Raw genomic sequence first — 15,746 nt, 5'->3', positions numbered from 1 at the left:
TCAAGTCCAGGCTCTGGCTGGGCCACTCAAGGGCATTCATAGACTTGTCCCGAAGCCACTCCTGCGTTGTCTTGGCTGTGTGGTTAGGGTCGTTGTCCTTTTGGAAGGTGAACCTTTGCCCCAGTCTGAGGTCCTGAGCAGGTTTTTATCAAGGATCTCTCTGTACTTTGCTCCGTTCATCTTTCCTCCGATCCTGATTAGTCTCCCAGTCCCTGCCGCTGAAAAACATCCCCACAGCATGATGTTGCCACCACCATGCTTCACCGTAGGGATGGTGCCAGGTTTCCTCCAGATGTGACGCTTGGCATTCAGGCCAAAGAGTTCAATCTTGGTTTCATCAGACCAGAGAATCTTGTTTCTCATGGTCTAAAAGTCCTTTAGGTGCCTTTTGACAAACTCCAAGCGGGCTGTCACGTGCCTTTTACTGAGGAGAGGCTTCCGTCTGGCCACTCTACCATAAAGGCCTGATTAGTGGAGTGCTGCAGAGATGGTTGTCCTTCTGGAAGGTTCTCCCATCTCCACAGAGGAACACTGGAGCTCTGTCAGAGTGACCATCAACTCCCTGACCAAGGTCCTTCTCCCCCGATTGCTTAGTTTGGCCGGGCGGCCAGCTCTAGGAAGAGTCTTGGTGGTTCCAAACTTCTTCCATTTAAGAATGATGGAGGCCACTGTGTTCTTGGGGACCTTCAATCCTGTAGAAATGTTTGGGTACCCTTCCCCAGATCTGTGCCTTGACACAATCCTGTTTCGGAGCTCTACGGACAATTCCTTCGACCTCATGGCTTGGTTTTTGCTCTGACATGCACTGTCAACTGTGGGACCTTATATAGACAGGTGTGTGCCTTTACAAATCATGTCCAATCAATTGAATTTACCACAGGTGGACTCCAATCAAGTTGTAGAAACATCTCAAGGATGATCAATGGAAACAGGATGAACCTGAGCTCAACTTCGAGTCTCATAGCAAAGGGTCTGAGTACTTATGTAAATAAGGTATTTCTGTTTTTTATTTTTAATACATTTGCAAATTTTTCTAAAAATGTGTTTTTGTTTGTCATTATGGGGTATTGTGTGTAGATTGATGAGGACGATGTTTTATTTAATCAATTTTTAGAATAAGGCTGTAACATAACAAAATGAGGAAAAAAGTGAAGGAGTCTGAACACTTTCCGAAATCACAAAAGGAAAGGCAAAAGTTAGCTGAATTTCGAATGTGTTATCACCATGCTTTCAACCATCTAAAAGCACATCCAAAATCCATTGGAAAAACAATGTAAGATTTTTGGTATAGTTGTCAACCAAATGTTTATCACTGCGCTTTCCATTTTAAAAGCACAGAAAAGTTTAAATGGGATATTTTGTTAATTTATACAGAAGATTAATGTGTTATCCCCTGTGCTTTAGCTATTAAAGTTTCACGTTTTAATGTCACATGCACAAGTACAGTGAAATGCCTTTCTTGCTAGCTCTAAACCCAACAATGCAGTAATCAATAACAATGTATTACAAAAAAAGAAGAAGGTAGAACAAAAAGAACAGGAGAAAGTAAGTAAACATTCTATATACAGGGTCAGTCAGTTCCAGTATCATATTAACAATGTGCAGGGATACTGGAGTGATGGAGGTAGATATGTATAGGGGTAAGGTGACTAGGCATCAGGATCTATGATAATGGTGGACTCCAATCAAGTCCCGTGTAGCTCAGTTGGTAGAGCATGGCTTTTGCAACGCCAGGGTTGTGGGTTTGTTTCCCACGGGGGGACCAGTATAAAAAATAAAAAATAAATGGAGAAAAAAAAGTATGCCCTCACGAATAAGTGCGTCTGCTAAATGATTAAAATGTACAAATGTAAATAAACAGAGTAGCAGCAGCTTGTGGGTGTGCGTGTGTGTAGAGTCAGTAGAAATGTATGTGCATATTATGTGTGTGCGAGCAAATTATAGTGTTTGTGTGTGTGTTGGAGTGTGAGTGTGCATAGAGACAGTCAAAAATACAATTAAATACAAGGGTCAACTCAGTCTGTGTAGCCATTTTGTTAGCTATTTAGCAGTCTTAAGGCTTGGGGGATAGAAGCTGTTCAGGAGCCTGTTGGTGTCAGACTTGATGCACTGGTACCGCTTGCCGTGCGGAAGCAGAGAGAACAGTCCTATGGATCGATAGCAACAGTCAATCTATTTAGTTTTTAAGTGGAGCCCTCAACACTCACTCATGATGGCACATTGGTAATAGTCAGTGACATATATCATAGCTAAGCAAGGCTAGCTTTGGTTAAAACCCTGGAAGGGAGACCAAAGTGTAGGTGTAGATAGATTAATTATCCAGTAGAAGGTAGTGCCCAGCCCTGTTTGTTTACCTTTTCTTCCGATAGTGGATATAACGTTGAAGATCTGACATTGTTTCAAAGGTACACGTTCAACTTGCATTGCAAGGTTTGTCTATGTTCAAAATGCAAAAGGCACTCGCACATCTGAGCTATCTTTGTTGCAGGTGCATGGTAACGTATCGGCCTCAAGGCCTTCGTCAGTTTTTTTTTTTTCTGCCTTGAGGCCGATACGTAAAGCTCAATAAATAGCAGTGATACTAGCAAGAGAAGCGTGCGGGTTTCTTCTTTTTTCTCAAGGTTTGTCTATGTTGAGATTTGGTTACCATTACATAATACTGTGGTTGAAATTTCACCCTCAAAACCAAGTTAAGACTTTTCCATAGATTCCCATGTCACAATACGCGGACAAATGACGGTGAAACAACGTTGATTCAACCCGTCTGATGAATGAGATTATTAACTCCCCCAATGGAGACTGTTTGATGTAAGGTAGTTATTTCTATTGATGTAAGGTAGTTATTAACTCGTTCACCAGACTTCCCGTTATGCTCTGTGCAGTTAGCAGAGTAACCTATAAACAACATTAAAATACATCATATTTGATCAGCCAAAATTATCCAAATTCTAAAACGCATTCAGAAATTCAAAAAAATGAGGAACAGATCAGTTTAACAATGATTTTATTAAATTAGGTGCAGTCTTTTAATATAATGTTCCTATTTCCATTGCCAATCCTGAAAATGTGTTGTGAAAAATAAAAAATAAACTAATTATCACAGTACAACCTTCTTTCCTAATACATTTTGGTCCATTCTTAAGAGCTGTTTCTCACCTTACTTGATACAAGCCGTGCAAAGTTATGCCAAGGAGACCTAGAATGATTGTTGCTTCAACTCAGTGGAAGTGATTATACAATACACTGGGTTCTCAGAGTAGCAGTGCTGCTCTGGGATCAGTTTAGCCTTCCTGATCATAATGAATACGAGGGGGGCACCTGAACCTATATCAGCATATCTACTCCGAGACGCTTTGTGAATCTATGCCCAGGATGAAACGTTCCAACGCCGTGTTTTCTAATTGACATGGAGGTACCCTATGGCTATTTATTGAAATGCTACATCACAGATTATTTTCCAGCGCCATCATTTCTTAAGACTATAGTTACATCATATTCACTTCAGCAGTATATGGGCCTATGTTCACACGTTGTCTTGTGGCTTCAATACTTCCTAACCTTAGATTTCTTCATAGTAACATTTTAATTATTTTCCTAGAAAATTAAAATAATGTAGGGGGGAAGAAATTCAAGGCAATATTATCCCCCCTTACAACTAGAAGTAATCAATCTTTAACCATCCTATAAAACAAGGAATTTAGGTATTTACAAAAAAAATATTTCAAGACTATGTAACCATGCAAACATATTCCTAAATGTACCCAACATGTTCATCGCAACGTGGCTTTTCTCAAGTGGTCCTAAGCTCCTCGTCTTTTTAGGACATTTTCTCCTGCAAATACTATGTGATGTCAAGGATAAATATATTCCCATATATGGAATATATGAGCACCAAAATGACATTCTTTACAAAACAACGCAGGTTATATTTTGGAATGCCAACAGCCATCCTTCGAGTAAAACACATTTCTTTAATAATACTTGAGAAAAATAATGGAACACAAAATGTATTTTCCTTCGTCAAACAGTAACAATTCATTTTTTGTTGACAGACCATTTCTATTAAAAGATCAAATTGAATTCATTCTAGGATTGGGAAAAACACGAGTATGCTGCTGTGTTTTTGCACCTCAACATGGGAGGTGAAACATTTTTGGTATCCAGAACAGTCTTATTGGGAAGTCATTTCTAAAGGAGGAGGAAAAACAACCATGTTGAGATCAGACGTTCCTGTTCTTCGTCAAACCACTCAACACTTCTTTCAGAAATCAACTTTGTGTGCGGCTGGCGACACAAGGGTGGTTTTCATTGGATGGCTTTGGGCAGTAGAATAGGTCATAGGTCATGTTCTGAGGTGGCTGGATCGAGCAGAGCAGAGCGGAGAGGGAATGGGACAGACCGTGGAAGACTCCTAAACGGCACCCTATACAGTGCTCTACATAGGGAGCCATTTGGGACTCGGCAGTCGGTTGGCGTCACATCACATGAAGTCCTCATAGTCTTGTGCGTAACCTCCCTGGAACTCGCCGTAGTCTGCCAGGTCATCCTTCATCTTGACCTTCATCCCTCCGGCAGGAAGCACTCCTTTCTTCTTCTTCTTCCCTTTATTCAGCTGCTGTTGGAAATAAAGGAGGGATGATTAGTACGGACTTTATAAATCACAGGAATTCACATTTCATTAGGGTCATTTACATTAGGGCACGCAACTCCAGGTAGTACCTCACTGTTGCAGTCAGTTTTCTTCCGTTTGATGCCTAATGAACATGACCCCGGATAAGACTGAATACCAGTCAAAGTAGACCATGTACACTGGTGATAAATGTCTTGTCTGTCATTTGAAGAAAATAAGAAAAGAAAAAAGTACCTTTTCCTGTTTCTGTTTCTCACTTAGTAAGACTGTGAGGGAGGTGCTGACTTTTTTTAAGTCCTCCACTTCCACTGTAACATGAGGCACACAGTCCAAAGATGATTTCATATATACACAGCACTACTGACAGTTGATATGCATGACCAACAACACTGGTTAATTTTGAAATGTATATTATTAAAATCAATACTCACATGAGAGAGAGAGGTCTCGAAACAAGGTCTCTAGGAAACCGGCGTAGTGTATGGAACTCTCAAAAGGGGATATCTTATCTTTTAACAACTTTTCAAACTCTGTGAAGTCATCTTTAGAAGAAGGGCTTATTGCATCAATTCCTTTTACGTTGTTGACGACACCTGATTTGGGAAGGGAAAATGATTTGATCACTATGATATGAAGCGTTCCACTGACAACTTGTGTTGACAATGTCTAAACCTCTTGATACTTATAGAAAAATGTCTGCTATATCACAGATTCTCTGTAAAGCTTTCTATGAATCTGCAATGTGTAGACTGTCAACCTTAAATATTGATCATGCATATATACACACACTACATGACCAAAAGTATGTGGACACCTGCTCGTCGAACATCTCATTCCAAAGTCATGGGCATTAATATGGAGTTGGTCCCCCCTTTGCTGCTATAACAGCCTCCACTCTTCTGGAAAGGCTTTCCACTAGATGTTGTAACATTGCTGTGGGGACTTGCTTCCATTCAGCCACAAGAGCATTAGTGAGGTCGAGCACTGATGTTGGGCGATTAGGCCTGGCTCGCAGTCGGCGTTCCAATTCATCCCAAAGGTGTTCGATGGGGTTGGGGTCAGGGCTCTGTGCAGGGCAGTCAAGTCCTTCCACACCGATCTCGACAAACCATTTCTGTATGGACCTCGCTTTGTGCACGGGGGCATTGTCATGCTGAAACAGGAAAGGGCCTTCCCAAAACTGTTGCCACAAATTTGGAAGGACAGAATCGTCTAGAATGTCATTGTATGCTGTAGCGTTAAGATTTCACTTCACTGGAACTAAGGGGCCTAGCCCGAACCATGAAAAACAGCCCCAGACCATTATTCCTCCTCCACCAAACTGTACAGTTGGCATTATGCATTCGGGCAGGTAGCGTTCTCCTGGCATCCGCCAAACCCAGATTCGTTCGTCAGACTGCCAGATGTTGAAGTGTGATTCATCACTCCAGAGAACGTGTTTCCACTTCACCAGAGTCCAATGGCGGCGAGCTTTACACCACTCCAGCCGACGCTTGGCATTGCGCATGGTGATCTTAGGCTTGTGTGTGGCTGCTCGCCATGGAAACCCATTTCATGAAGCTCCCGACGAACAGTTATTGTGCTGACGTTGCTTCCAGAGGCAGTTTGGAACTCGGTAGTGAGTGTTGCAACCGAGGACAGACAATTTTTACACGCTACGTGTTTCAGCAGCCCCGTTCTGTGATCTTGTGTGGCCGACCACTTTGCGGCTGAGCCGTTGTTGCTCCTAGACGTTTCCACTTCACAATAACAGTACTTACAGTTGACCGGGGCAGCTCTAGCTGGGCAGAAATTTGACGAAATAACTTGTTGGAAAGGTGGCATCCTATGACGGTGCCACGTTGAAAGTCACTGAGCTCTTCAGTACGGGCCATTCTACTGCCAATGTTTGTCTATGGAGATTGCATGGCTGTGTGCTTGATTTTATACACCTGTCAGCCATATCCACTACTTAGAAGGGTTGTCCACATACTTTTGTGTGTGTGTGTATATATATATATATATATATATATATATATATATATATATATATATATATATGGCTCTATGCATTAGCATTATTTGCTTACTGACCAGCTCATGACAAACAGGTTTTCCTTTTCCTGTACATTGAGCCATTTAGCAGACGCTCTTATTCAGAGACTTACACTTCCTCCTGTAATACAGGTCTCTTACCGAAAGCCTCCTGAGCCAATAGCAGATCAGCCTCCTCCTGTAGCTTCTTCACTCTGAGTTTCTCTGCTAGCTCATCCTCCGGTGAGAGTTCTGTTTCCTGGGATTCCTCTAACTAACAAACAAGAAATATAATTTCAGATCCGGCAGACAATGACTTGTCATTCATGGACGCTGTGTGAAACCGTTAGGGGCTGATTTTAGAGGCTTAATCTGGGTCTGGAAAACCGGATGCAATACAGTTAGTTAGTTTCCTAATATGGACCCAAGCCAAATGATAGGCTCTTCTAGTGATTTGAAATAAACTTTGATTTGATAAAGCAAAAGTCAAGTTTCCGCTGAATTTTGAGAAGCAAACTAGTTGCAGTAGGTTGGTTGGTCATGGTCACCTCCACAGCACCGACAAGCAAAAACCCCTGCATGCAAAAACACACTAACCCTCTTTCTCAACTCTTCTTGTTTTTTCCTTTGTAAACTCTCCTTTTCTTTGATTTTTTCAGCTAATTTCTTCTTTTCCGAAAGTTTTGTCTCTGCTACAAAGACAAATGGAAAAATATATATATTATTGAGCTTGTATTAAAATGAATATTAGTAGGATCTCACTGGTTCAATTCATAACTGGTTTAAAATACCTGCTTTTTTCTCTTCTGCTTTCTTTAATTCCTCCTCTTCATCATCCCAGTTATCCTACAAACAAGAGAAAAAAAAACACGGTTAGGGACAAATGGATGTAAGCTTCAGAATGTTGCATCCAGTCATGTATTTAGTTCACTAGTTACCACTAGGGCCATATCACACACTATATTATTGACATTTGACATTTTAGTCATTTTAGCAGACGGTCTTATCCAGAGCGACTTACAGTTAGTGAGTGCATACATTACTTATTTTTACTTTTTTTTTCATACTGGCCCCCCGTGGGAATCGAACCCACAAGCCCACAAGCCCGCCGTTGCAAACGCCATGCTCTACCAACCGAGCTACATCCCTGCCGGCCATTCCCTCCCCTACGCTGGGCCAATTGTGCGCCGCCCCATGGGTCTCCCGGTCGCGGCCGGCTACGACAGGATTCGAACCAGGATCTCTAGTGGCACAGCCTTAGACCACTGCGCCACTCGGGAGACTATTTATTTGTCCATTGTTGAATTCCACTAGCTAGGCCAGTCTGATATGACCGCTGGCATTATCTAATCGCCACCATTGGCATGCCCGTCTTCAAGTCCCATTTGGGACAAATACTGATGCTATCACTGGATGTTATTTGTTTTATGATGATATTTGTTTGATGATGTTATTTGTATACTAATGATGTGATCACTAGTCAAAGTCAACGTGACTAATAAGCATCCCATATGATATGGTGCTTATCCCAGGCAAGCCTTAGCTACAGTAAGTAGCTAGAATAGCTATCTAACCTAGCAACCTAATGGGGCTAGTAGTCTGAGGCCTTCAATGTTTTGCTGCAAAGGTGGATACAAGCATGAAATTTGGTACAAACATTCCTCAGATGATATGAAAACATCCCAGAAGGGGTGCCCATTTCTAACTTAACCAGGAAGTGAGTTATCGCAAAAAATTCAAAATGGCTGCCATAATTGCTGGTGTTTGATCATAAAAAATAAAAAAAATTATGCAACAGATAAAAGCATGACATTTGTTACAAACATTCCTCAGATGATATGAAAACATCCTAGAAGGGGTGCTCATTTCAAACTTAACTTGGAAGCGCAATTCAAAATGGCCGCCGATGTAGATGGTAATGAATCCGTAGTCATGTTTAAAATAGCTTAAGTTAAATTTTCATAAAAACATTCAATTAAGTAACAATACAAATGTTTTCCTTAAAGCGGAAATCATCAGTTGAAACAATAAAGCGTCCTCCCCGCCCTTGTTTCGGTAAAAAGTGGGATGGGGCCGGAGAAATTAATCACTTAAATTCATAGACAGAGCTATGGATGCAAGGACTGACCAATCCTGAAATAAAAATGATAGTTAAATGTTGAGGCTGTATAGTGCTTGTTAACTTTGACTTTGTTTACAAACATTGGAGTAATACAAGCTTGTATTTTGGGTTCTGATGGGGAACGACAGTTGAACTAAGCACTAGGCATTTATAATTAATATTCTTCAAGAATCAATGGGTACAGATCATTAATTTATAAGTACAACAATTGATATAGCAACTGCTGATTGCCCCTTTAAGTGTTGATTAGTGGAAAAAAATACTTAGGGCCCTGCCAGCACAACGGCATTATGCAGTGCATGATAATCCAGCATCGTGGCATCGACCCTTCGAGAACAGAGGGGCTCACTTTGGCAGCCACACCTATAGCTTACTACAAGAGAGATTCAGAGTGTTGCAATGTTGTTTTAATACGCTCCACAAGATTCAAGTGTTTACCTGAAAACTGAGACCCGCCGTATCAATCCTGCCGAAGCCGTGGGGGCAGTGCTGTCGCTTGGTTCCTTGATCTGATCTATAGGTTATATGGGCTATTCATCAAAGTAGCCTATTTTGCATTGATAACCAAATATAATCTCAGCGACTGTTCAAACAGTAACCCAAACAACAAGAACCCACTCATAAAGGTATTTTGTTTATAAGTAATCACCAGTGATTCCAGGCTATTGTGAAAGGGTAGAACCTGCTGTAGCCAACCAGCTAGCCATGGGCTGTTTTATCTCCATGACCAAAACATGACGACGTTCTATTTTTAGCTGATATGGATACACAAGCAGCATATCAAACTGGGATAATGTTTTAGGTTACACCGGCAAGTATAAGAACGTTTGCAAGGGCATATTTTTTCACATAGAGATGTGGGAAGCTAAAAAGGCTAGCTAGACAGGATCAAGCCAGCTAGACAGGATCAAGCCAGCTAGCTACTACTACTAGCAAGTAAAGATGACTCTTCCTTACTTCCACAAAATGAAAAGACAAAAAAAAAACTGTTATAATAAACTTTGCCATCGCATGTGAATGGGAGTGGGACCGGCGAGGTTATCGCGTTACCAAAAGGTGTCCGCTACTCCAACGATAACACTCCACCCACGTAGATCAATGGAGTGAAGCTTGCAGTAACCTTTAGGAGTTCTCTGCAAGCTTTGGCAGCCGTCGGTAAGAGTGTCCCCAAAGATGTCCAGGAATCAACTGTCCCTCAATCTTTCTGGTGAAGGTGCCAATTGGATGGTTTTCAGACTTGTTAGCCAAACTCTTGTTTGGTACACTGCTTAGTTTGACACTATTTTTCGCAGATGGTGTTGATGCAAATCTCCTGGTAGGTTTGACCCATACCAAAACGAAACCACAGCTTTATGGTTGGATAATCCTTGGTAAGATGGAAGAACATCCCAGCATGGAGGACAATGACGTCGGTCTCCACTGTTCAAATGATAATGGTATGTGCACTAGGGTTGGGACAAATGGAAAACATTTAAACTCCCAAAAAATATATATATATATATATTTAAAAAAAGTTTTCCGTTAGAATTATAAGAACAGCTCATAAAATTCCAAGTGATGAACCAACGGTTTGGGTCTCACGGTGCCTCCCTTTCAGATGGTTAGGGTCTCACGGTGCCTCCCTTTCAGATGGTTAAGCATTGCACCCGTACTACCATTATTGTACCTCAATTCCACCTCACAAAGTCTGCGTTTCCTTCTCATTTAACTTCTCAGAGTATCTCTGCCATTTTCCAACTCTTTAAAGGAAACTCCACCCAAAAGCAAAATGCATCATACCGGCTGTACTTATGTATTTTGAAAGTTAGATATCTGACACCACACTCCACAAAGCAAGTTCTGCAGGCTCTAGTTTAGTCTAATCTTGATTATTGTCCAGTCGTGTGGTCCAGTGCTGCAAGGAAAGACCTAGTTAAGCTGCAGCTGGCCCAAAACAGAGCGGCACGTGTTGCTCTTCATTGTAATCAGAGGGCTGATATAAATACTATGCATGCCAGTCTCTCTTGGCTACGAGTTGAGGAGAGACTGACTGCATAAGAAAGTGTTAAATTCTAAATTCCCCAAAAAATTGTCATGAAGACTTGATTGCTGACATGCAAGAGAGAAAGGGAAGGGGCCCAGTATAGGCTGGTAGGCCACCAGAACCAGAACCGTGCACTAGGTCTATCTATAGGCAATCAATAGCTGTATCTCGCAATTTCTTGGCTTGCAATGTCTCGCAACTTCAGTAAAGCAGGGCTCATTATCAATGAATAGGCTAGGATATTCAGATTAGCGAGATGCAACACTTCGCTCTCACAGTATCTGCGCATGTGCACAGGCGAGTAGGAATCTACAGCGATCAGGCCTAGAAGATCCGATTTTTGGGGTTGGCAACGGCAGGTTAAGGATTTACAGTGCCAAGGCCTCTAATGTGTCAACATAAAAGACCAACATCTCTAGTTCTTTGTGCATGGACAAAAACCATCAGTCTCAAATTCAAGAACAATGTTCCGGAACTGGAGAAGTCGTAGTGTAGTGTAAGTTGTAATGTAAAAGCCTGTTGGAACGACCATCTCCAGTTTAAATTCATTAAATGACCATGTTCTCAATTAATTAGCTACATAATGTAACTCCTAGCATGTAGGCATTATTCCTTTTTAAAGCTTAACATGTTTTTAACCTTTTACAAGACATCTGTTAACGTGATTCATGATTAACTAAATTGGTGTAGATTTCTGGTGTTTTCAGGCCGTTTCTGCCTGACAGGCAGGTTGCTTATGAAATAATGGCATATTGACTGGTCCACTACACACAAATACGAAGATTTGCATTATATATGGCAACAACAATTCAACAGTAATATCACAGTTTCTAAACCCAGCAACGCAAGACTCCCCGAGAACGCTTGCGAAACAGACCATGCCGGGGTTTGAGAAGTCAAAGAGAGAAGATAAATGATTCATTATGTTGTTAATTTGATTGAAATCTAAAAAGGCACAGCCTAGACTCAAGCCAATGTCTTAAAGTAGTTTAACTGTTATTACTCCAACCTCGTGGAAGTGACAAACTGACATGGTGTCATTTTTTTCCAAAAACAACTTTATATCAAAGGAGTGCCTTTGATTTTTGACAACCTGCACATGCGCAGTTTGGTGCGAGATGACCGTTAGACCCGATTTCATGTTTCTACGCATGAATTTAGCTAGCCAACGTCTCCATGACATATGGCCTACAAATGTGTTAAGGGATTTCTATTGGAGAAGCAGTTTTAGCCTTTCTTCATACTGTACTGTCTTTGGTAATATCACCTTTCCAAAATCTGATTCAGTATAGGCGGCCATATTGGATTATGTTACAAAAACATAGAGGTGCCATGCCCCAATTTTTGTCTACACCTAATATCAAGTAATACATCCCAAAGAGCATATCTACCGAATTTGACGCTTTAGGCCGCTTTCACATGCTGGGAAACTCTGAAATGTCCGACTTGCTTATTCGTTGAACGCGGCACTTGTATATCTACAACCAGTTAGTAAGTCGGATATGTCAGAGTTTCCTAGTTCCGACTAGCACATGAACGCCGCATACAGGACCGGCTCTGACTGCATGTGTGGGTATGCATGTGGGTACGCAGCGCCGCGAAGCCTCATGATTTCATCATTTTTTTGGTGGCCTCCACCCCCCATCTCTATAGACATCTCTACTTAGCTAAAGCCCAATGGCTGTATATATGAAGCTAACAACTGTCATCTTAGAGTGGCTCGCTAACGCTGTGTGACCGCTAGCTAAACATCACCGTTAGTCCTGACTCGTCACCGCTACGCTGGGAAACCACTCGGCTAACTTTAGCTAGCTAACTAGTTAACACTGTGACATCAGCTGGATTCTGGATGATCTAGCTAACTAAGATGCGAAGAGATGCTCTCGAAATCAATTAGGGTTAAGGTCATATTCAGAGGAAAATACACGTTCTCGATAAATTAGCTAGCGTTGATGTGGTTGTCACCTAGTCAACTGTTAGCTAGCTAATTAAAGTTAGCTGGCTACCTTGATATCGTCATCCTCGTCCTCGCCTTCCCATTTGTCCGCCACAACCGCGTTCTTGGTCCCGATAGCCGGCTCGTCCGCATCGAAGGTGTCAGCATCTAAGACCAAATACACACATTTTACAAATGTAAACTATAATCTCTGTTATTTTTAATTGTCAATGTTTAGGTATAACTTGAAGAATTCGGCATTCCCACACAGGTGGATTCTTACCCCATGAATCTCCCTCCGCCATCTTGCCTGTGTGTCTGATCATAATGAATTCCGTGTGTGTACAATCGGTAACTGGCTCTTTGGTTCCGAGAGAGAATGACGTACATATCGGTGTGCGCCGTCATGTGTTATTCTCTGTCCAGTCATTGCTGCTCCCTATTTAGGGACAACATACAGTGGGGAAAAAAAGTATTTAGTCAGCCACCAATTGTGCAAGTTCTCCCACTTAAAGATGAGAGAGGCCTGTAATTTTCATCATAGGTACACGTCAACTATGACAGACAAAATGAGGGGGAAAAAAATGCAGAAAATCACATTGTAGGATTTTTAATGAATTTATTTGCAAATTATGGTGGAAAATAAGTATTTGGTCAATAACAAAAGTTACTCAATACTTTGTTATATACCCTTTGTTGGCAATGACACAGGTCAAACGTTTTCTGTAAGTCTTCACAAGGTTTTCACACACTGTTGCTGGTATTTTGGCCCATTCCTCCATGCAGATCTCCTCTAGAGCAGTGATGTTTTGGGGCTGTCGCTGGGCAACACAGACTTTCAACTCCCTCCAAAGATTTTCTATGGGGTTGAGATCTGGAGACTGGCTAGGCCACTCCAGGACCTTGAAATGCTTCTTACAAAGCCACTCCTTCGTTGCCCGGGCGGTGTGTTTGGGATCATTGTCATGCTGAAAGACCCAGCCACATTTCATCTTCAATGCCCTTGCTGATGGAAGGAGGTTTTCACTCAAAATCTCACGATACATGGCCCATTCATTCTTTCCTTTACACGGATCAGTCGTCCTGGTCCCTTTGCAGAAAAACAGCCCCAAAGCATGATGTTTCCACCCCCATGCTTCACAGTAGGTATGGTGTTCTTTGGATGCAACTCAGCATTCTTTGTCCTCCAAACACGACGAGTTGAGTTTTTACCAAAAAGTTATATTTTGGTTTCATCTGACCATATGACATTCTCCCAATCCTCTTCTGGATCATCCAAATGCACTCTAGCAAACTTCAGACGGGCCTGGACATGTACTGGCTTAAGCAGGGGGACACGTCTTGCACTGCAGGATTTGAGTCCCTGGCGGCGTAGTGTGTTACGGATGGTAGGCTTTGTTACTTTGGTCCCAGCTCTCTGCAGGTCATTCACTAGGTCCCCCCTGTGTGGTTCTGGGTTTTTTGCTCACCGTTCTTGTGATCATTTGACCCCACGGGGTGAGATCTTGCATGGAGCCCCAGATCGAGGGAGATTATCAGTGGTCTTGTATGTCTTCCATTTCCTAATAATTGCTCCCACAGTTGATTTCTTCAAAGCAAGCTGCTTACCTATTGCAGATTCAGTCTTCCCAGCCTGGTGCAGGTCTACAATTTTGTTTCTGGTGTCCTTTGACAGCTCTTTGGTCTTGGCCATAGTGGGGTTTGGAGTGTGACTGTTTGAGGTTGTGGACAGGTGTATTTTATACTGATAACAAGTTCAAACAGGTGCCATTAATACAGGTAACGAGTGGAGGACAGAGGAGCCTCTTAAAGAAGAAGTTACAGGTCTGTGAGAGCCAGAAATCTTGCTTGATTGTAGGTGACCAAATACTTATTTTCCACCATAATTTGCAAATAAATTCATTAAAAATCCTACAATGTGATTTTCTGGATTTTTTTTCCTCAATTTGTCTGTCATAGTTGAGGTGTACCTATGATGAAAATTACAGGCCTCTCTCATCTTTTTAAGTGGGAGAACTTGCACAATTGGTGGCTGACTAAATACTTTTTTCCCCCACTGTAGCATTAGATCAAGGCCAAAAAAATAGTGTTAGTTATACAAGTACAGAATATCTAAAATTATGAAAAATAAAAACAAATATCTTACTTCATTTCACTGATTATAAGGTGATGTCATTAATATGTTCTATAAGGTGATGTCATTAATTGTTCTTTTAGTGACTGGTCACTACAATAGACTATTGTGGGGTGGTCTCAGCAGTCAATTAATTATATTGGTGTACCCGATCTACACTGAACAAAAATATGAATGCAACATGTAAGGTGTTGGTCCCATGTTTCATGAGCTGAAATAAAAGATCCCAGAAATGTTCCATACGCACAAAAAGCTTATTTCTCTCAACTTTGTTTACATCCCTTTTAGTGAGCATTTCTCCTTTGCCAAGATAATCCATTCACCTGACAGGTGTGGCATATCAAGAAACTAATTAAACAGCATGATCATTGCACAGGTGCACCATGTGCTGGGGACAATAAATGGCCACTCTAAAATGTGCAGTTTTGTCACACAACACAATGACATAGATGTCTCAAGTTTTGAGGGAGTGTGCAATTGGCATGCTGACTGCAGGAATGTCCACCAGAGCTGTTGCCAGAGAATTTAATGTTCATTTCTCTACCATAAGCCACCTCCAACTTCATTTTAGAGAATTTGGCAGTACGTCCAACCGGCCTCACAACCGCAGATCACATGTAACCACAGCAGCCCAGGACCTCCACATCCAGCTTCTTCACCTGCGGGACAGCTGAGGAAACTGTGGGTTTACACAACCGAATAATTTCTGCACAAACGGTCAGAATCCGTCTCAGGGAAGCTCATCTGCGTGCTCGTCGTCCTCACTAGGGTCTTGACCTGACTGCAGTGTGGGGCCCATTGTCGTTCCATTCATCCGCCGCCTTCACTTCATGTTTCAGCATAATAATGCACGGCCCCATGTCGCAAGGATCTGTACACAATTCCTGG

The 15,746-nt window shown here is 41.8% G+C and overlaps 1 protein-coding gene across 1 annotated transcript; it reads right to left on the bottom strand.

Annotated features, from left to right (window-relative positions):
* Positions 1-2,987: 2,987 nt before the first annotated feature.
* Positions 2,988-13,060, bottom strand: LOC311135454 (eukaryotic translation initiation factor 3 subunit J-A-like). The gene is made up of 8 exons (XM_084169417.1): positions 13,008-13,060; positions 12,795-12,892; positions 7,435-7,489; positions 7,241-7,335; positions 6,806-6,917; positions 5,062-5,223; positions 4,865-4,938; positions 2,988-4,615 (listed from the first exon to the last, which is right to left on the bottom strand). The coding sequence occupies exons 1-8, from the start codon at positions 13,048-13,050 to the stop codon at positions 4,481-4,483; spliced, it is 774 nt and encodes a 257-aa protein (XP_084025543.1). The 5' UTR covers positions 13,051-13,060; the 3' UTR covers positions 2,988-4,480.
* Positions 13,061-15,746: the final 2,686 nt, after the last annotated feature.

Source organism: Coregonus lavaretus (genome assembly GCF_964263955.1).
Source record: "Coregonus lavaretus genome assembly, chromosome: 9".
In the NCBI taxonomy this organism is placed as follows: Eukaryota; Metazoa; Chordata; class Actinopteri; order Salmoniformes; family Salmonidae; genus Coregonus; species Coregonus lavaretus.
Note: the sequence above shows the minus strand (reverse complement) of the source record. Positions and strands in the feature narration are given on the sequence as shown.